Source organism: Aquarana catesbeiana, linkage group LG02 (assembly GCF_042186555.1).
Source record: "Aquarana catesbeiana isolate 2022-GZ linkage group LG02, ASM4218655v1, whole genome shotgun sequence".
NCBI classification, from domain to species: Eukaryota; Metazoa; Chordata; class Amphibia; order Anura; family Ranidae; genus Aquarana; species Aquarana catesbeiana.
The window spans coordinates 464,790,551-464,812,771 of record NC_133325.1 but is presented as its reverse complement, the minus strand read 5'-3'; the positions used below and the strand labels follow the sequence as shown (position 1 = coordinate 464,812,771).

The following is a 22,221-nucleotide window of genomic DNA, read 5'->3' as shown; positions in this document are numbered from 1 at the left end:
TCGCCACGTCACCAAGTGTTGCTGCAGCGCTGGTTTGACTACGACCGGGGTGTACTAGGCCACTGGTGCTTGCCAGTTCACCAAAACGCTACCAAAAAAACTGTTAGCGATCGCAGGGATCAGGCCTGACTCTGCGAACGCTGCAGTTATGTGTTTAGTGTTTTGTAAGTGACAGTGATCGATCGATACTGCACTTGGGTGGGCTGGGCTGGGCCGGGCGGAGGGGCAAAACGCAGGTGCTAGCAGGTATCTGGGCTGATCCCGCTAACACTGCGTTTTTGGGAACCCTAAACTGCTGGGGACGCTAGTATAGATCTGATCGGATCAGATATTGATCCGTTCAGATACTATACCACTAAGAGAGGCGTATGCTGCGTGCGTGGGTGTTAGCGGTACTGGCGCTAACCTGACGCTGCCTGGGGCTGGTGCTTGCCAGTTCACCAAAACGCTACCAAAAAAACTGTTAGCGATCGCAGGGATCAGGCCTGACTCTGCGAACGCTGCAGTTATGCGTTTAGTGTTTTGTAAGGGACAATGATCGATCGATACTGCACTTGGGTGGGCCGGGCCGGGCTGGGCGGAGGGGGCAAAACGCAGGTGCTAGCAGGTATCTGGGCTGATCCCGCTAACACTGCGTTTTTGGGAACCCTAAACTGCTGGGGACGCTAGTATAGATCTGATCGGATCAGATATTGATCCGATCAGATACTATACCACTAAGGGAGGTGTACGGTGCGTGCGTGGGTGTTAGCGCTACTGGCGCTAACCTGATGCTGCCTGGTGCTTGCTTGCCAGTTCAACAAAATGCTACCAAAAAAACTGTTAGCGATCGCAGAGATCAGGCCTGACTCTGCGAACGCTGCAGTTATGCGTTTAGTGTTTTGTAAGTGACAGCGATCGATCGATACTGCACTTGGGTGGGCCGGGCGGAGGGGCAAAACGCAGGTGCTAGCGGGTATCTGGGCTGATCCTGCTAACACTGCGTTTTTGGGAACCCTAAACTGCTGGGGACGCTAGTATAGATCTGATCGGATCAGATATTGATCCGATCAGATACTATACCACTAAGGGAGGCGCATGCTGCGTGCGTGGGTGTTAGCGGTACTGGCGCTAATCTGACGCTGCCTGGGGCGACGCATATCACCGCCGGGCGATCAGGGGGCTAAACCTTTATTCGGTAATAAACGGCGGGTGCCCTGACACTATAAAAAATAAACGAACTAACCAGCGTCAACCGTAACGTTTATACGGTGATCAGTGGTGAAAGGGTTAACTAGGGGGCAATCAAGGGGTTAAAACATTTATTAGATAGTATATGGGGGTCCCTGACGCTATAAAACGCTGACGGCGAACCTAAATATTTACGTCCCTAACTAGCGTCACCAGTGACACTAATACAGCGATCATAAAAATGATCGCTTAGCGACACTGGTGACAGGGGGTGATCAAGGGGTTAAAACTTTATTAGGGGGGGTTAGGGGGGTACCCTAGACCTAAAGGGGGGTAATACTAACTGTCCCAACACTGTAACTGTCACAATCTGACACTATGCAGTAATCAGAAAAAAAAAAAACCTGCTGGTGTCAGTTTGTGACGGGGGGGGGGTGATTGGGGGGGGGATCGGGGGGGGGGATCGGGGTGTTTTGTATGCCTGGCATGTTCTACTGTGTGTGTAGTGTGTTGTGCACTCACATTGATGTCTTCTCCCCTCGGCGCTGGAACGGAAACTACCGAGCCGAGGGGAGATGACATCATTTCCTTTGCTGCTGTTTAGCATACAGCAGCAAAGGAATGTTCCCATTGGCCGGCGGCGATCGCGAGGGGGGGGCCACGAACGGATGGCCTCCCCCTCATCTCGGATCGCCGGGGAACAGAACGGGACCGCCTCGGGCACCGGGGGGGGGTCCGATCGGACCCCCCACCCGCGGAAGGCAAATCACGTACATGTACGTGATTTTGCCTGCCCGTGCCGCTTTGCCGACGTAAATCGGCGTTAGGCGGTCCTTAAGTGGTTAAAACAGGTAATTTGCATGTTTGTTGTCAAAAAGTCAGATCGTGTATATGGGCCGTAACAATGCTGCTGTCCAAAGGTTCCTCCTGTGCTATTTCAACTAGAGTGGGGGCATTCTAATATAGGAGGAGTGTTATTGGCCAGATCACCAGGTAAAAACAGAGAGAAAAAAGCCTAAAATAAGAGACTGAATGCAGCCACCACATCTAATGATTGGTTAGCTGCAATATATTACATTTTTGGTTTTGGATTTAATACCGTGCTAACTATCCTGTATGCATAGGTGATAATTTACTAAACCTGGAGAGTGCAAAATCTGGTGCAGCTCTGCAATGAAACCAATCAGTTTTACAGCGGTTTATTTCTTTTAATTTATTCAGTAGACATTTAATTTATTCAGTGTAAATTGTTGCCCAATAAAATTGTAACAATTGTGTAATTTATTAAATATAAAATGTGTGGACTGCAACCCAGCTATGAATCTAGTGAAGCTGAGCATGATAGCCAATCAGCTTCTAGCGTCAGCTTGTTCAATTAACCACTTCCTTATCACACTATAGCCGAAAGACGGCTACAGAGCGGCTCTCTGGTTCTCCCTGGGACATCATCCGGCGCGCTCTGTGATAACTGTGTCCTTCGGACACAGCTGATCACAGATTGTGGTCATGGCCAATCACAGCGGCCCTTTACCACGTGAACAGCTATGTCTATTCACAGCTGATCACAATGTAAATAGAGCTTCTGGTTATTGGCTTTCCTTTCCTCATGTGCTGTCACAGCGTGAAGAGAGGAGAGCATGTAACCAGCAATCCTGACAGGGGACATGCACACAGATAATCAGGGTACTGATGATCAGTGCCCTGATCATCAGTGCAGCCCTATCAGTGCCAATTAGTGCCCATCAGTGCTACCTATCAGTTCTGCATATCAGTGCCCATCAGTGCCGCTGCATATCAGTGCCCATCAATGCTGCATATCAGTGTCCATCAATGCCACCTATCAGTGCCCATCAGTGCCGTCTATCAGTGTCGCCTATCAGAGCCGCTGATGAGTGCCTCAGTGCCGCATATCAGTGGCACCTTATCAGTGCCCATCAGTGCTGCCTCATTAGTGCCCATCAGTGCTGCCTCGTTAGTGCCGCCTATCAGTGCTCATTAGTGCTTATCAGTCCCGCATATCAGTGCCGAATCATCAGTGCCCATCAGTGCTGCTTCATTAGTGCCCATCAGTGCAGCCTCATCAGCGCACATCAGTGAAGAAGAAAAATTACTTATTTGCAAAATTGTATAACATTTTTCAAAATGTTCTGTCATTTTTTTGTTTGTTTAGCAAAAAATAAAAACCCAGGGGTGATTAAATACCACCAAAAGAAAGCTCTATCTGTCTCAAAAAGTGATAAAAATGTCATGTTGGTACAGTGTTGCATGACCACGCAATTGTCATTCAAAGTGCGACAACGCTGAAAGCTGAAAATTGGTATGGGCAGGAAAAGGGTATAAGTGCCCAGAAAGCAAGTGATTAAGCTTTTGGTAATAAAACCTGGAAGTTGATTGGTTTCTTTGCAGAGCTGCACCAGATTTTGCACTCTCCAGTTGTAGTAAATAACCCCCTTTGAATCCCATTAGTTTATGCAGAGTAACACAGTTTATTTAAGACACCTTGATAAATAAAAATGTTAAAGTGGTTGTAAAACTTTTTTTTCCCTAAATTAAAAAGATGTTATACTTACCAGCTCTGTGCAATGGTTCTGCACAGAGTGGCATCATACCTCCTCTTCTGGAGTCCCCCACTGTCCACTCCTTCTGTTCTCTAAGTGCCCCCATAGCAAATCACCCGCTATGGCAGCACTCATGCAGGCATGCTCCTGAGCTGGGCTGTATGTACCCATAAAAAACACAGAATGCGACTCGCCCCTGCCCACCTGCTTCTATCGTTTTTTGCAACCAGCGGCTGGCTTTCTCATGAAAGCTTTCTGAGCGGTTTATGAGCTGCTGGAATGTTTTCCGCAGAGTTAGGAGGGGACATTTCCCCACCCCTCTTGCCACCCGCCAGTGTTTCTCGGGCTTACCATTTCGTTTGGTTTGGCTGGCTGCTCCCATAGGCGATCAAAGAATAGATACTCTTTGATCACCTCTATAACCTTGGAGGACCAGAGCGACTTTAAGATGTCACTTCTGGCCCAGACTGGAAGTAATAGTTTTAAAAAAAAAATAAAATATAACTTTTTTTATCTTTTGCTTTTAACCACTAGCTGCCCAACCACTGTCATATGACGGTAGGACGAGGCAGCTCTCATTCTGGGCAGACGTCATATGACGTGATCGCCCTCCCGAGCCACTAGGGGGCACGCGCGCGCCAGCCACGTCACTGGGGACCCGATGCGCGTGCCTGGGGGCCGCAATGTCCGCCAGGCACCTGCGATTGCCCAGCAACCGAGCAGGACCATGGATCTGTGTGTGTAAACACACAGATCCACATCCTGTCAGAGAGGAGAGGAGACCGATGTGTGTCCCTTGTACATAGGGACACCCATCGGTCACCTCCACCAGTCAGTCCCCTCCCCCCACAGTTAGAATCACCTCCCTAGGACACACATTAACCCCTCGATCACCCCTCGATCACCCCCTAGTGTAAGCCCCCTAGAGCTTACTTTTGGTGGTATTTAATCACCTCTGGGTTTTTTATTTTTTGCGCTATAAATGAAAAAAGACTGAAAATTTTTTTTAAAAAATGCATTTTTCTTTGTTTCTGTGGTAAAATTTTGCAAATGATTAATTTTTCTTCATAAATTTTGGCCACAGTTTATACTGCTACATATCTTTAGTAAAAATAACCAAAATTAGTGGATATTATTTGGTCTTTGTGAAAGTTAGAGAGTCTACAAGCTATGGTGCAAATCATAAAAAATTGATCACACTTGATGTACTGATGGCCTATCTCATTTCTTGCGACCCAAACAAGTCAGGAAAGTACAAATACCCCCCAAATTACCTATTTTTTGAAAGTAGACAATCCAAGGTATTTAGTAAGATGCATGGTGAGGTTTTTGATGTTGTCATTTTTTCCCACAATTCTTTGCAAAATTAAGATTTTTTTTCCCCACAAAATTGTCATTGTAATAGGTTTTTTCTCTCACATGGCATGTATATACTACAAATAACACCCCAAAATACATTCTGCTACTCCTGCTGAATATTACGATACCACATGTGTGTGACTTTTCCACAGCCCAGCCACATACAGAGGCCCAACATGCAGGGAACACCATCAGGTGTTCTAAGAGCATAAATTATACATCTAACTTGTTGACTACCTATTACACTTTTGAAAGCCCTAGAGCACCAGGACAATGACAAGTGACACTGATGTGGCACTGATGACAGATAGCACTGATACGTGGCACTGATGGCACGTGACACTGATGACAGATGGCACTAATACGTGACACTGATCACAGATGCCACTAATATGTGACACTGATGACACGTGGCACTGATGACAGATGGCACTAATACGTGGCACTGATGACAGATGGCACTAATACATGGCACTGATGACACGTGACACTGATGACAGATGGCACTGATACGTGGCACTGATGACACGTGACACTGATAACAGATGGCACATGGCACTGGGGGCAGGTGGCACTGGAGACAGGTGGCACTGGGGACAAATGGCACTGATAGGTGGCATTTGGGACAGATGGCACTGATAGGTGGCACTGGGGAACAGGTGGCACTGGGGACAGATGGCACTGTGGGTACTGTGTTGTGTTAGTGTGGCACTGTAATGTGTGATTTTTTCACTCATGCTGCAGCACGGAAGCTCTCCCTCCTCACACGCAGTCTCTGTGTGAGGAGGGAGAGCAGGCAATGAGAGATGATCTCATATGTTTACATATGAGATCGTCTCTCATTGGACACTCCAATCGAGTGCTAAATGGCGGCTGTGATTGGCCATTTAGCACGATCTGTGATTGGCTGTGTCCAAGGGACACGGCCAACACAGATTTCCCCTGATGTGCACCCACTGCGGTGTGCAGGGAGGATGTAAACAGGAGGACGTCCAGGGATGCCCTCCCAGCAATTGAGCGCTGTGTGGTAGCTGTCTTTCACAAGGTGGTTAAAGTGTGACATGTTAGGTATCTATTTACTCAGTGTAACATTATCTTTCATATTTTAAGTGTCCTTATAATAAGAATCAGCAGCAGTGTTTGTAGCTTCTGACTTTTATTTTTTTCTGAAGGAGCCTGGAGCTCCGCTCATGGACCCTCCCAAGAAAGAAAAAAAGCTCTCTAGCAATACACACCAATCTGAGCATTTGCAGCCTTACTCCAAAGGCTCTGTCTTATCCGGACTTGTGCAGGTAGGGGAGTATCTGTGCGTACAAGATCAAGCAGCCTTTCTACATAATGCAGAGGATTAACCCCTTAGGTTCTACAGAGAGTATAACAAGCATGCTTTACTGCACATATAGACTGATTTTATGATTGTGGGTTCAGTAACACTTTAACCCCTTGATCGTCCTAGATGGTAACACCTTCCCAGGCAGTGTCATAAGCACAATGACAGTGGATAGTATTAGGACTGATCACTGTATCAGTGTCACTGGAAATGTCAGTGTCAGCTAGTCAACTGCCCTTCAGTATCAGTTAGTGCCAGATTGCCCGCTGCACTAACGCCATCCCATTATAAGTCTCTGATCACCACCATAAGCAGTATCAAAAAATTTAAAAATGTTATAATGTTATATTAATTTTAATATATATATCTATATATATCTATATCTATATCTATATATATATATATATATATATATATATATATATATATATATATATATATATATATATATATATAGATCTATATCTATATCTATAGATATAGATATAGATCTATATATATATATATATATATATATATATATATATATAGATAGAGATCTATATATATATAGATAGAGATCTATATATATATAGATAGAGATATATATATCTATATATATACCATAGTTTTTAGACGCTATAGCTTTCACGCAAACCAATTAATATACACTTATTGGGATTTTTTTTTCTACCAAAGACATGTAGCAGAATACATTTTGGCCAAACTTTATGAAGAAATTAGAATTTTTTAATTTACTTTTTATTGGTTATGTTTTATAGCAGAAAGTAAAAAAATTTAGTTTTTTTTTTTTTACATTTACGGTCTTTTTCATATATATATATATATATATATATATATATATATATATATGTGTGTATATATATATATATATATATATATATATATATATATATACCCCAGTGGTGATCCAATACCATCAAAAGAAAGCTCTATTTGTGTAAAAGAAATTATATACATTTTGTTTGTGTGCAGTGTTGCATGACTGAACAATTACAAGTTAGAAGAGCACAGTGCCGAATAGCAAAAAATGGCCTGGGTAAAACCTTCTGGTGCTGAGGTGGTTACGTTTCCCTTGTTAATATGTAATATTCTAATTGCCATTTGAAAGTAAGTTGTTTAGATGTTCACTGCAAAGTACAAGAAATATAAATAATACAGTTTAGAAAATGAAACATCCAAAAGGATTTACATATGTTTCAGGTGAAATGGAGAGACAATTGATTTGTCAAAAGATTGAATACAAAGTATACACTGATGCCTGTTAATCTGTTAATACATTGTAACCACAGACATAAACCAAGTGTGCTGGCCATGGTGCTGATCTTGTCTGCCCCCAGTTATCACAGCAAACTACAGGACCTGACGTGAATTCACTTCTTTGGATTATTTACAAAAACAACCAAGAATGTGCGATATGTTTAACTCAAACCAAAAATGTCTTAAAGCAAAATAATAAGAAAAAATGGCAAAGGTCCACTATAGCGAAAATGTTGCATTTTGATAAGTGCACATGGTCTATAATAGATGAACGATTAGGTATACACACTGGCATATATCACTATATTGCATTTAGTTTAGTGCTTAAAGCTGAAATTTGGGAAGAACTATCTTTGAATATCTATAATAGTAGAATAGTGCATGTCTCTAAAAGCCTGCCGTAAAAGCCTACCTGCTTACTGTTTCTTACAGGGGAACATTAAAGTGTTACTAAACCCACAATAGTAAAATCAGGCTGTATATGCAGTAAAGCATGCTTGTTGTACTCACTGTGGAACCCAAGGGGTTATTCCTCTGCATTGTGCTGCTTGATTCTGTATGCACAGATCCTCTCCTCCCTGCATTGTCCCCCAGGACAAGTCCAGATAAGACAGAGACTTTGGAGTCATTCTGCACATGCTCAGTTTGGTGTGTATTGCTAAAGAGTTTTTTTTTTTTTTTCTTGTTAGAGTGCATGTGATCAAAAAGTGTAGCTGCTGACTTTGATTAACCGCTTGCAGTCCAGCTCACGCAGATATACTGTGGCAGGTCTGCAGCACTGCGCGAATTGCCGTACCTGTACGTCGGCTTGCACAGGCACAGCTGCGGGCGGCACGCTCTAAAGCATGCCCGACGGTCGGGCGGATTCAATGTCCACTGGCGACCAGCGATCGCCTAGTACAGAGGCAGCATGGGGATCTGCCAGTGTAAACAAGCGGATCCCCGTTCTGACGGGAGACATGACAGAGATTTACTGTTGCCAGTGATCTCTGTCATGTCCCAGTGAGCCCATCCCCCCTACAGTTAGAACACACCCAGGGCACACACTTAACACCTTGATCGCCCACTAGTGTTAACCCCTTCCCTGCCTGTGCCATTTTTATATTGATCAGTGCATTTTCATATCACTGATCAATGCAATAATGTCACTGGTCCCCAAAAAGTGTCATTTGTGGTCAGATTTGTCTGCCGCAATGTCGAGGTCTTGCTAAAAATCGCAGATTGCCGCCATTACTAGTAAAAACAATAAAAAAAATAAAAGTCCCTAAATATATCCCATTCCAGTATATATACCATAGTTTGTAGGCAGTAAAACTTTCTTGCAAACCAATCAGTATAGACTTGTTGGGAATTTTTTTTATTAAAGACATGCAGTAGAATACATTTTGGACACCATTTTGGACACCATTTATGAAGACATTTGATTTTTGTTTTATTTCTTTTTGGAGATGTTTTGTAGCAGAAAGTAAAAACTTTTTTTTTTTAAATGTTTTTTGTTTTTATTTTCATGTATAATAAAAAAGAACTGTGGTGATCAAATACCACCAAAAGAAAGCTATATTTGTGTGAAAACTATTATATACATTTTCTTTGGGTTTAGCGTTGCATGGCCAGATAATTACCAAAAAATTGCCTGGTCATAAAGGGAGGCAAAATCTTCAGAAAAATGTACAATCAACAGTACATAAACATGATTATTGTTTTAAAATGTACTATAAAGATCACAGATAGCAACACCAGTCATACTGGATTGTTGGACTGTTGCTATTTATTATCTTTTTGGGAGATTTTATTTAAAGTTGAGATACACTTCTTTTTTTTTACCTGTTAATTACTAAAAAAAAAAAAAAAAAAAAAAAAAAGAAAACACAACAAAAACACAAAACAAATAATAAAATGGCACAAAAAATTACCCTTTACAGTAGTTGGGTAGTTGTAGTTAAGCTACACTTTATTTGTTTTAAGTAAGTTTAACGTGTTTATTACTATAAAAAACAAACACAAATCAAAACAAATAATACAAAAAAACCCCACAAAAAGCGACCCTTTACAGGAGTTGAGTAGTTGTGGTTGAGCTACACTTTATTTGTTTTAGGTAAGTATAACTTGTTTATTACTAAAAAAAAAAATTTTAAAATTACAAAACAAATAAGAAAATAAAAAACAAACAAAAACCCAAGAAAACAAAAACAAAATCCAAAACAAATAATAAAAAAAAAAAACCAAAAAACGACCATTTACAATAGTTGAGTAGTTGAGCTACACTGTATTTGTTTTAGGTATAAGTATAACTTGTTTATTACAAAAAAGAAAAACAAACAAAAATCAAAACAAATAATACAAAAAAAAAAAAAAAAATACTCTTCACAGTAGTGAGTAGTTGTAGTTGAACTACACTGCTTGTTTTTGGTAAGTATAACTTGTTTATTACTATACAAATACAAACAAAAATAAAACCAAATGATACAAAAAAAAATCCACAAAAAATGACCCTTTACAGTAGTCGAGTAGTCGTAGTTGAGCTACACTTTATTTATTTTAGGCAAGTAGAACTTGTTTATTACTAAAAAAAAATAATAATTACAAAACAAATAATAAAAGAATGAAAAAAACAAACAGAAACAACCCCCACGAAACCAAAACAAACGTTATTTCTTTTAGCTAAGTATAACTTATTTATTACTGAAAACAAACAAAACAACAACTTAAATAAAACAAAACAAATAATTGAAAAAAAAACACAAAAAACTACCCTTTACAGTTGTTGAATAGCTGTAGTTGAGCTACACTTTCTTTGTTTTACGTAAGCATAACTTATTTATTACTAAAAAAAAGCAAACAAAAACAGCAAAAAACAAAAAAGAAAAAAAGAAGAAAAACGACCGTTTACAATGACCTTAGGCATTGCACATAACCCTGATTATTTGTAGATATGTCTAGAGCAGAGTGAGATGAGGGTTGGTGAGGGAAATGAGGGCAGTAGGGAGGGGTGGCTGTATAGAAGGGATCTGTGTGCTCTCCCTCAATGTAAACACGATGAGCAGTTCCATAAATGAGTCACATGTGTGTGAGTCAGCTGTCACAGGCAGAGCTGTCACAGGCAGAGCTGTCACCTCGGCTGCCTACGATCATGAAAACACAGACGTTCCCAGGCAGAACTAATAGACGATCGGTGACACGTGCAGCAGCTCCAGGTTGGACGGTCAGGGCGATGTATGAATGGAAGGCTGGCATGCCACGAAGAGGACTAGAGACCGAGCACAGAGCGGACAGAGCCCCCTCCTCCCCTCCGTCTCACAGGTGATTACTGGCAGCGAGCCGCGCGCTCTCTGTGGGCGGGACCTGTACGCTGAGAGCTGTGGGAGGGGCCAGAGCTATATAACGGGGGTGCGCACGCAGGCTGCTCGGCTCCCTGGGCTGAGTGAGCGGAGAGCATCAGGTTGCCGGTGAAATCTAGAAAAAGAGAAGGAGGAAGTGGGGGGGAGCCGGCGGCTGTAGTAGCGGGGCTGAAGGAGGAGGAGGAGGGGGCCGCCGCCGCCGCTTCCCCTGCCCGCCCTCCCCTCCGCTCACCTTTATGGACGAACACCTCAGCCTCCTGCACTCCCCTCCGCCGTCCTCGGCCAGGCACCGCACCAACAGCAACATTGTTAACCCGGGCTACACGGACGCGGAGCAGGAGAGTATGACGGTGGTGGCGTGCGATAACCTCATGGAGGAAGCGGCCGCCCTCCCGGGACAACACTCCTCCGAGGGCTATGAGCAGGACGAGCATGAGTGCTGCGAGCGGGTGGTCATCAACATATCTGGCCTCCGCTTTGAGACCCAACTGAAGACTTTAGCCCAGTTCCCTGACACCTTACTGGGCGACCCTAAGAAGAGGATGAGATACTTCGACCCGCTCCGCAACGAGTACTTCTTCGATCGCAACCGACCCAGCTTCGACGCCATCCTCTACTACTACCAGTCCGGGGGGCGCATCCGCCGACCTGTCAACGTGCCCATAGACATCTTCTCTGAGGAGATCCGCTTCTATGAGCTGGGCGAGGAGGCCATGGAGAAGTTCCGAGAGGATGAGGGTTTCATCAGAGAAGAGGAGAGACCCTTACCCTCCAATGATTTCCAGCGCCAGGTCTGGCTGCTCTTCGAGTACCCGGAGAGTTCAGGTCCCGCGCGGGGCATTGCTATCGTCTCAGTTCTGGTCATCCTCATCTCCATTGTCATCTTCTGCCTGGAGACTTTGCCCGAGTTCCGGGACGACAAGGAGTACAACGGGCCGCCAGTGCTACCCCAGCTTAACAGCACCGGTCCCTTCCTGAGCAGCTCCTTCACCGACCCATTCTTCGTGGTGGAGACCCTGTGCATCATCTGGTTCTCCTTCGAGCTCCTGGTCAGGTTCTTCGCCTGCCCCAGCAAAGCCACCTTCTCCAAGAACATCATGAACATCATCGACATCGTGGCCATCATCCCTTACTTTATCACTCTGGGCACCGAACTGGCCGAGCGCCAGGGGAATGGGCAGCAGGCCATGTCTCTGGCTATCCTCAGGGTCATCCGCTTGGTCAGGGTCTTCAGGATCTTCAAGCTGTCCAGGCACTCCAAGGGGCTGCAGATCCTGGGGCAAACCCTGAAGGCCAGCATGAGGGAGCTTGGGTTGCTCATCTTCTTTCTCTTCATCGGAGTCATCCTCTTTTCCAGTGCTGTCTACTTCGCCGAGGCTGATGATCCATCTTCTGGCTTCAGCAGCATCCCTGATGCCTTCTGGTGGGCAGTGGTCACCATGACCACAGTGGGCTACGGGGACATGCACCCGATCACCATTGGTGGTAAGATCGTGGGCTCCTTGTGTGCCATCGCAGGGGTGCTCACCATTGCCTTACCAGTGCCCGTCATAGTGTCCAACTTCAACTACTTCTACCACCGGGAGACCGAAGGTGAGGAGCAAGCCCAGTACCTCCATGTCGGGAGCTGCCAACACTTGTCATCCAACGAGGACCTAAAAAAGACCCGTAGCAATTCCATCCTTAGTAAATCGGAGTACATGGTGATCGAGGAAGGGGTGAGCCCAGGGCCCTTCAAGCAGCCCAGCTTTAAGACTGCCAACTGTACCACCAACAACCCCAACTGTGTGAACATCAAGAAGATCTTCACCGACGTGTAACCATCGCACCACCGATGGATGGAAGGGCTCCACCAACCAGCCGATCTGGAGAAATGTCACCACCATCGACATTGGTGTCTCCCACTTTTTTCATTTTTAAGGAGAAGGAAGCTGTGCTCACACTATAGGAGGAGATCAGAAGTGGCGCTAGAAGGCAGAGTCGTTCCAGGAGGCTGCACATCTCTTATTTTTAATATTTACAAACAAAAAAGGGAAAGTCCCTACTTTTTTTTTATTGGCCATAAAATGAAGTGCTGCTTTGTAGTCTACCAACTAGTAAACAGTTGCTGTCGACAGATCAACATTTACCTCCAAAGCCTTTTTTTAAATTAATTTATTTCATGTTCCTTTTTTAAATTCGGATTATGATCATCTCACCCTTTTTGTGGAGACCACATGAAAGCACAGAACTTGTATCTGTGAACAAACCTTTTACTCTATTGGGTAGGTGTACTAAGCAAATTCGTTATTAATTAGGATTATGCTAATTATTATTATTATTTATGTTACCCTTTTTTAAGTTTGGAATGTTACGATCATCATCTCACCCTTTTTTGTGGACACCACCTCAAAGCGCAGAACTCATATCTGTGAACAAAGCTTTTACTCTATTAGCAGCATTCGGTAGGTGTACTAACCAAATTCATTTTTAATTAGGATTCTGATAAGCGATGATGAATTTATAGCCTAGCTGAAAAAAAAAACCTGAACTGCAAAACTGTGTAGAAATCCTTCTCTGATTAGTGCCAAGTTTCTATTGTTGTAAACCATAAGGCAGAGGAATCTTTCTGCCTTGTGTGGATACTGTTATGTGTTGACAGTCTACATGCTAGAAGATTAAACTGCTGGACTTGCTTTTCATCGGAAGTTACTAATTCTGACCTGGGTGATGCAGTTTCCATAGCAACCTGGGGTTTCCTGAGAAACCCAGTTGTCATGGCATCCTTGTTTCCATAACAACCGATCCAGATGGTTTCCAACTTACAGAGACGCTGCTGCTGTTAGGAAAAAAAAAAACGCTCAGAGAAAGTTCATTCCAGGGAGATTTGCTGAAAATGGGAACCTTACATGTGAACAAGGAGATGTGGAGCCAAACCAGACCACACTGTGAAGGGCACACTAATGCTTCCAAAGACAATGATGGAAATCATAAAAAAAAAAAAAAAAAAGATTAATAGGAAAAAGATAAAGAAGGCAATTGATTCTAATGGAAAAAAAAGATCCTCAGTTATAGCAAGTCTGCAGTGAGGAGCAAAACATACAACAGGTCTTTGTCCAGAAAAAATCAGCTGTAGCATTCCAATAAAGCACTTTATCAGCGGAAAACACATCAGCACTTACATGACTTTTTAAAGCAAGCCAATAAACAAGCCTTATAAAGAACAATAAGAGGGTCTTAAGGCAACTAGCACTACAAGTGTCAGCCTGGTTTTGCCAGACCCGTTCACCAGGGAGTGATGGAACCTTAGAAAGGTGAGAATTTTATTTACGAAATGTTACCTTTTGTCTTTTTCTGTGAAATGTTTTGTGATGTTATTTAAACATCTCTAGGCTGGGTGCTCCACATAAAATAATATTGCTACATGCTTATATAACATTAGTTATGGTTGTTTCTGATATCTAGGTAAACAAGTCAGTCTTTCTTTGTAAAGTGGTTGTAAGTCTTATCAAATATGAACAAAGCATAAGCCTCTATAGCAGGGGGTCTCCAAATGTTCTTAGCAAAGGGCCAGTTTATTGTCCTTCAGACTTAAGTTAGGGCCGGACTATGACCAGCAGTGGTGGAAGTTTTCATGGCATCAGTGAGAGTAAACATTGCCACATTTGATATTAGGGGGAGAATCAGTGTCCCATCATTGGTATCAGGGGGGGGAATAGTGTCCCATCATTGGTATCAGTGGGAGGAATAGTGTCCCATCATTGGTATCAGTGGGAGGAATAGTGTCTTATCATTGGTATGAGTTGGAGGAATTGTGTTCCATCATTGGTATCAGTGGGAGTAATAGTGTCTTATCATTAGTATCAGTGGGTGGAATAGTGTCCCATTATTGGTATCAGTGGGAGGAATAGTGTCCCATCATTGGTATCAGTGAGAGGAATAGTGTCCCATCATTGGTATCAGTGGGAGGAATAGTGTCCCATCATTGGTATTAGTGGGAGGAATTGTGCTCCATCATTGCTATCAGTGGAAGGAATAGTGTCCCATCATTGGTATTAGTGGGAGGAACAGTGTCCCATCATTGGTATCAATGAGAGGAATAGTATCCCATCATTGGTATCAGTGGGTGGAACAGTATCCCATCATTGGTATCAATGAGAGGAATAGTATCCCATCATTGGTATCAGTGGGAGGACTAGTGTCCCATCATTGGTATCAGCGGGAGGAATAGTGTCCCATTATTGGTATCAGTGGGAGTAATTGTGTCCTATCATTAGTATCAGTGGGAGGAATAGTGTCCCATCATTGGTATCAGTGGGAGCAATAGCGTCCCATCAATAGTATCAGTGGGAGGAATCGTGTCCCATCATTGGTATCAGTGGGAGGAATAGTGTCCCACCATTGGTATCAGTTGGAGATATAGTGTCCCATCATTGGTATCAATGAGAGGCTTAGTGCCCCATCATTGGTGTCAGTGGGAGGAATAGTGTCTCATCATTGGTATTAGTGGGAGGAATAGTGTCCCATCATTGGTATCAGAGGGAGGAATAGTGTCCCATCATTGGTATCAATGGGAGGTATAGTGCCGCATCATTGGTGTCAGTGGGAGGAATAGTGTCTCATCATTGGTATTAGTGGGAGGAATAGTGTCCTATCGATGGTATCACTGGGAGGAATAGCGCCCCATTGGGAGATATTGTACTTCATTGTTGGTGTCAGTTGGCAGAACAGTGTCTCGCATCATCTCACATCAGTGGTAGGAGCAGTGTCCCAAGGGCCATATAAAGACAGGCAAAGGGCCGCAGTTTGGAGACCACTGCTCTATAGCATGGGTGCTCAAACCGTGACCCATCAGATGTGGCAAAACTACAAGTCCCATCATGCCTTTGCCTTTGGGAGTCATGCTTGTACCTGTTAGCCTTGCAATGCCTCATGGGACTTGTACCTGCCAGCCTTGCAATGCTTCATGGGGTTTGTTGTTATGCAACAGCTGGGGGGCCACAGGTTGGACATCCCTTCTCTATAGTGTGTACTTGTCTCAATTATGAGCTCTTAGTGTAATTTCTGTCTGCTGCCTTGTACCTCTGCTATCAGCATAAATCACTTCTGATAAGTTTCCCTGACACTAAAAGAAAAATGGTGACAAGGGAGGAATCTCCAGCTGATTGACAGCCTCGGCTCTGTTTCTGTGTGCTGTGTGGGTGTGTCCCTTCCTTCAAATCATCTCTCAGAACTCTCCTCACTGAGCTCTGCAGAGTGTAATTTCAGCTCTCTGCCCCCTTTTTTTTGATAGCTCAGCCATGCTTGATAAATTCTTCGCTTTGAACAATTGTAGAGAAGAGAAGACCGCAAATAAACAGATACAACTTATGTAGGACTATTTGTTTAATCGCTGTGTATCACCTGAGGCCAGTCGCTTTACTGGGTATGGCTCCATGTACACTGAAGCTCATAAACGTCCGTTTTTGGGAGTTTGGGCGTTTTTTAACAGCCCATAAACTCCCCTCTATGTTATCCTATGTGTCCATGCACACATGGACGTTTTTGGACGTTTATCAGCAGTGGAGTTTATGGGCTGTTTTCTGAACGCCATAAAATCGCATGCAGGAGTCGTTTTTCTGACCACAAAAAACGCCAAACGCTCATAAACACAGATAAATGCTCAAAAAAATGGCTCACCAGCGTTTTTTACAGTTTTTGATCCATTGAAAATATAAATATTTTATTATTTTTTTTGTTAAGATTAAAAACGTCTGTAAACGAAACACTGCTAAACGTGAGTTACCGCATTTAGCAGCGTTTACAGGCTGTTACAGGCATTTGGCGTTTCAAATGCCTCTGAACACCCGTCTGAACCCGTTTTTTTGGTTCCAAAAAATGCTTCTAAACTCAACTGCCTAGAAACGACTATAAACGACCCTGTGTACATGTACTGATAAGATAACATAGAGGAGAGTTCAGGGGCAGCTAAAAAAAAATGATCAACTGCTCCGAAACGCCCGTTTACCAGCAGCAGTGTACATGTGGCCTTAGGAGCTTTTGCCATATTTTGCCAAAGCTCCTAAACTCAACTCCATAAAAGCCTGTGTGTCAATATCCACATAGGCTTTTAGCAGTTTAGGAGCTGCCACAGTTAGGTGAGGTTCAATCTCTCTCAACCTCCCTCTTCTGAACATGGAAGAATCACATTCAGGATAGAAACTTTTTGATTGCCGGCCGCAGAAAAACGCAAAACTGCGGCAAACTCGTGGTGCAATTTTGCTGCGTCTTGTGTTTTCCTGCAGCCGCAGTACATGTAGCCAGGGTGTACATGAAGCTTTACAGACGAATGTGAGCCTGGAACTTCACTGTTCTGATTTTCTCAGTATCTAGTTTTGCTGTGTAAGCCCTGGTTCACACTTGTGCGACATGAAAGCAGCACCACTTCAAGTGTGACAAGTTGCATTTTTACTGATAAGAAGCACTCCTATTTGCTGGATCAGTGGGTTTGTTTTTAACCCTCACCTCTGCTTCCTGGTCATCCTTGCTGCCCTAAAAACTTCCTACCAAGCACAATCCATTCACAACTGAGTTTAGCGGAACACGCTGTTCCCGCTCACGTTTTTTTGTGCACAGCTTTTGTGCGGGTTGCCGCACGATCAGAAATGCGCAGATCCAAATGCAGAATAAATGGTAATGCAAGCGTGACGCAAATTTTCGAAACGCATGGCAAAGAATGCATTTTCTTGCGGGTTGCTGTGCATTCAGAAAGGCGCAGATGCAAATGAATGGTAACGCAAGCATGACGCATATTGCTGTGCCTTTTAGAAAGGCATAGCAAAGTGTGCGTTTTCTTGTGAGATGTCTTGCGTTTGGAAACGCTCAGATGCAAATGGATGGTAGGTAAAGCTCTGCGTAAACTGTTGGTGCTATATAAATCCTGTATAAGAAGAATAATAATAATAATAATATGCAAGCGCAACACGTGTTTCTGTGCATTTTTTAAAATGCAAGGACAAAGCGTGCATTTTCTTGGGGGTTGCCGTGCATTCAGAAAGGTGCAGATGCAAATGAATGGCAATGCAAGTGCAACATGTGTTGCTGTGCGTTTTTGAAACACTTGGCAAATCGTGCATCTTCTTGCAGTTTGCCGTACATACAGAAAAAAGCAAATGGGAATGAATGGTAATGCAAACGTGACATGCATTTTTGAAACCCACGACAAAGAGTGCATTACGTTCAGAAATGCTCAGATGTGAATGCAGGATAATGCAGGCTAATTGCTTATGACACCCCAATCGTGGTTAGCAGACGTGTGTTTTGCTGCATGACAAAACATGCTACAAATGTGACAAAATGTGTAACACTCCATGACCAAAGAGGTTGAGCTACTTTAGGGCATTTGTTCCACTTAGGGCAGCCCATTTAACTGAATAGGCTCCCCTATGCCCGATGCATTCAGATGTGAAAAATGCGCAAAAAAAAATGCAAGAGGGAATGTGTGTTTCTACTGTGCTCAAGTGTGAATGGGATTTGCTAGGAAGGAAGATTTTAGGCAGCAAGGATGACCAGGGAGGATAGGTGAGGGGTAAAAAAAAAGTGAGAAGTAGAAAAAGTAGAAGTCTATGGGGCCAAGTCGCACTAAAGCCCCGTACACACGGGCAATATGTCAGGAGACATTTGCCGGTTCAAAAAAAAAAATAAACGACCAACATTCTGCCCGTGTGTATGTTGGTCTGTCTGACAGAAGCTGACAATTTGGTCTGCTTCTGTCAGTTTGCATACTGGAAAACCAGCCCCTGTGTCCCCCGCGTCCCCCGGGGCATCCCCCTGTCAGAACACGACAACTCAGTGGGCGAGATCGCTGAACTAACCTCGCATGGTTAGTACAGGGGCTCCGACTGAAGCTGACAGTTTTTTTTGTGCAACCCAGCTGTACAGCTGTAGTGTACCAGGCTTTAGAGTGGCACAAAAGTAGTGAACTATTTTTTTTCGTCGCTAAAGTTAAGGCAATTAAGACACACCCATTGAAATGCATGGGATGCAACTTCGAAGTCCTAAGTCGCATGACAAGTCGCATTGGTGTGAACCAGGGCTTACAAGTGAACGTGAAACCGGAACTTCACTATTCTGATCTGCTCAGTCATTATCTAGTTTTGCTGTGTAAAGGAAATTTAGGTCTATTAGAAATGTGAAATACCACAGAAGGTGTATTGCACTTTTGTATTGAGACTGCAAAAAGTGTCAGTTACCCAGAGAGGTCAAAATATTCAGGAGTTGAGGGGAATCAAAAGTTTTTATTCTAGTTCTTCCATGAATTCTAGTGGCTTATCAGTGTGTGGCTAAATAATTTTTGGCTATAAGCAAACAACTTAAACCGATATAACACTGCATCTGAGCACCACAAACCGAAATCGCACTTTCATTCATTCTTAATATTCAAAGCAAACTCATCCATCCATCCATGTTTCCATGCTTTAGTTTGTTTAGAAATGCTGGGGAAAAAAACACCCCCTAGCATTTCTGTCCGTGGCCCAGTGGCGTCTCCAGCTTTCATATTTAGGGGGGGGGGGCACATGGGGGGACAGGGACAAAAGTAGGGGGGCCAGCTATAAAAATGATACAGTATCTCACAAAAGTGAGTACACTCCTCACATTTTTGTAAATATTTTATTCTATCTTTTCATGTGACAACACTGAAGAAATGACACTTTGCTACAATGTAAAGTAGTGAGTGTACAGCTTGTATAACAGTGTAAATTTGCTGTCCCCTCAAAATAACTCAACACACAACCATTAATGTCTAAACCGCTGGCAACAAACGTGAGTACACCCCTAAGTGAAAATGTCCAAATTGGGGCCAAAGTGTCAATATTTTGTGTGGCGACCATTATTTTCCTCCCAGCACTCTGACCCCTCTACACCCCAGATATCCACCCAGCACTCTGACCCCTCTACATCTCAGATATCCCCCCAGCACTCTGACCCCTCTACATCTCAGATATCCCCCCAGCACTCTGATCCCTCTACACCCCAGATATCCCCCCAGCACTCTGACCCCTCTACACCCCAGATATCCCCCAGCACTCTGACCCCTCTACACCCCAGATATCCCCCCAGCACTCTGATCCCTCTACACCCTAGAAATCCCCCCAGCACTCTGACCCCTCTACACCCCAGATATCCCCCCAGCACTCTGACCCCTCTACACCCCAGATATCCCCCCAGCACTCTGACCCCTCTACACCGCAGATATCCCTCCAGCACTCTGAACCCTCTACATCCCAGATATCCCCCTAGCACTCTGACCCCTCTACATCTTAGATATCCCCCCAGCACTCTGATCCCTCTACACCCCAGATATCCCCCCAGCACTCTGACCCCTCTACATCCCAGATATCCCCCCAGCACTCTGACCGCTCTACACCCCAGATATCCCCCAGCACTCTGACCCCTCTACACCCCAGATATCCCCCCAGCACTCTGACCCCTCTACATCTCAGATATCCCCCCAGCACTCTGACCCCTCTATATCTCAGATATCCCCCCAGCACTCTTATCCCTCTAACAACCTAGATATCCCCCCAGCACTCTGACCCCTCTACACCCCCGATATCCCCCAGCACTCTGACCCCTCTACATCTCAGATATCCCCCCAGCACTCTGATCCCTCTACATCCTAGATATCCCCCCACGCTCTGACCCCTCTACACCCTAGATATCCCCCAGCACTCTGACCCCTCTACACCCCAGATATCCCCCAGCACTCTGACCCCTCTACACCCCAGATATCCCCCCAGCACTCTGACCCCTCTACATCTCAGATATCCCCCCAGAACTCTGATCCCTCTTCATCCTAGATATCCCCCCAGTGCTCTGACCCCTCTACACCCCAGATATCCCCCAGCACTCTGACCCCTCTACATCTCAGATATCCCCCCAGAACTCTGATCCCTCTACAGCCTAGATATCCCCCCAGCGCTCTGACCCCTCTACACCCCAGATATCCCCCAGCACTCTGACCCCTCTACACCCCAGATATCCCCACAGCACTCTGACCCCTCTACACCCCAGATATCCCCCCAGCACTCTGAACCCTCTACATCCCAGATATCCCCCCAGCACTCTGACCCCTCTACATCCCAGACCTCCCTTTCTGTGCACACTGAATCCCGGGACTCACAAACTTCTCTGCAGCTGACAGTCTACTGTTGTGTTTTCTCCACCCTAATGCCCCATACACACGGTTGGATTTTCAGATGTTCGATGGGAGTTTGTTGTCGGAAATTCCGACCGTGTGTAGGCTCCATCAGACATTTTCCATTGGAATTTTATGTCACACAAAATTTGAGATCTGGATCTCCAATTTTCCGACAACAAAGTCCGTTGTCATAAATTCCGATCGTGTGTACACAATTCCGATGCACAAAGTTCCACACATGCTCGGAATCAAGCAGAAGAGCTGCACTGGCTATTAAACTTCATTTTTCTTGGCTCGTCGTACGTATTGTACGTCACCACGTTCTTGACTTTCGGAATTTCCGAAAAGATTTGTGTGACCGTGTGTATGCAAGACAAGTTTGAACCAACATCTGTTGGAAAAAAATCCATGGATTTTGTTGTCGGAATGTCCGATCGTGTGTACAGGGCATAAGTGTGAATGCAGAATGCAGAGTGCAACTGACATGATGTGTTTTTACTTTATTAGGTGACCATGTGTGCTATTTAATCAACCTATACATTAACCCCTTGCCGACCGGCTCACGCTGATATACGTCGGCAGATGGGCACGTACAGGCAGATTAACATACCTGTATGTTGCCCTTTAAGAAGCGGTTTGCAGGCGACCTCCGTGAGTGTGATCGCGGGTCCCGCGGACTCGATGTCCGCGGGGATACCTGCGATCATCTCACGGAGAGGAAGAGCGGGGAAATGCTGATGTAAACAAGCATTTCCCCATTCTGCCTAGTGACAGGACACTGATCACAGCTCCATGTAATCGGGAGCGGTGATCAGTGTCGTGTCACACATAGCCATGCCCCCCCCCCCACAGTTAGAATCACTCCCTAGGACACACTTAACCCCTACAGTGCCACCTAGTGGTTAACCCCTTCACTGCCAGTCACATTTACACAGTAATCAATGCATTTTTAATCGCAATGATCGATGTATAAATGTGAATGGTCCCAAAATTGCACCAAAAGTGTCCGATCTGTCTGTCATAATGTCGCAGTCATGATAAAAATCG

The 22,221-nt window shown here is 44.3% G+C and overlaps 1 protein-coding gene across 1 annotated transcript in view; it reads left to right on the top strand.

Annotated features, from left to right (window-relative positions):
• Positions 1 to 9,342: 9,342 nt before the first annotated feature.
• The window catches only part of LOC141128399 (potassium voltage-gated channel subfamily A member 3-like), a 133,812-nt gene continuing 120,933 nt past the window's right edge, over positions 9,343 to 22,221 (top strand). Inside the window, exon 1 of the mRNA XM_073615675.1 lies at positions 9,343 to 14,308. Coding sequence (XP_073471776.1) covers positions 11,252 to 12,835 — 1,584 coding nt within the window. The 5' untranslated portion in view covers positions 9,343 to 11,251 and the 3' untranslated portion in view covers positions 12,836 to 14,308. The remainder of the gene's footprint in view (positions 14,309 to 22,221) is intronic.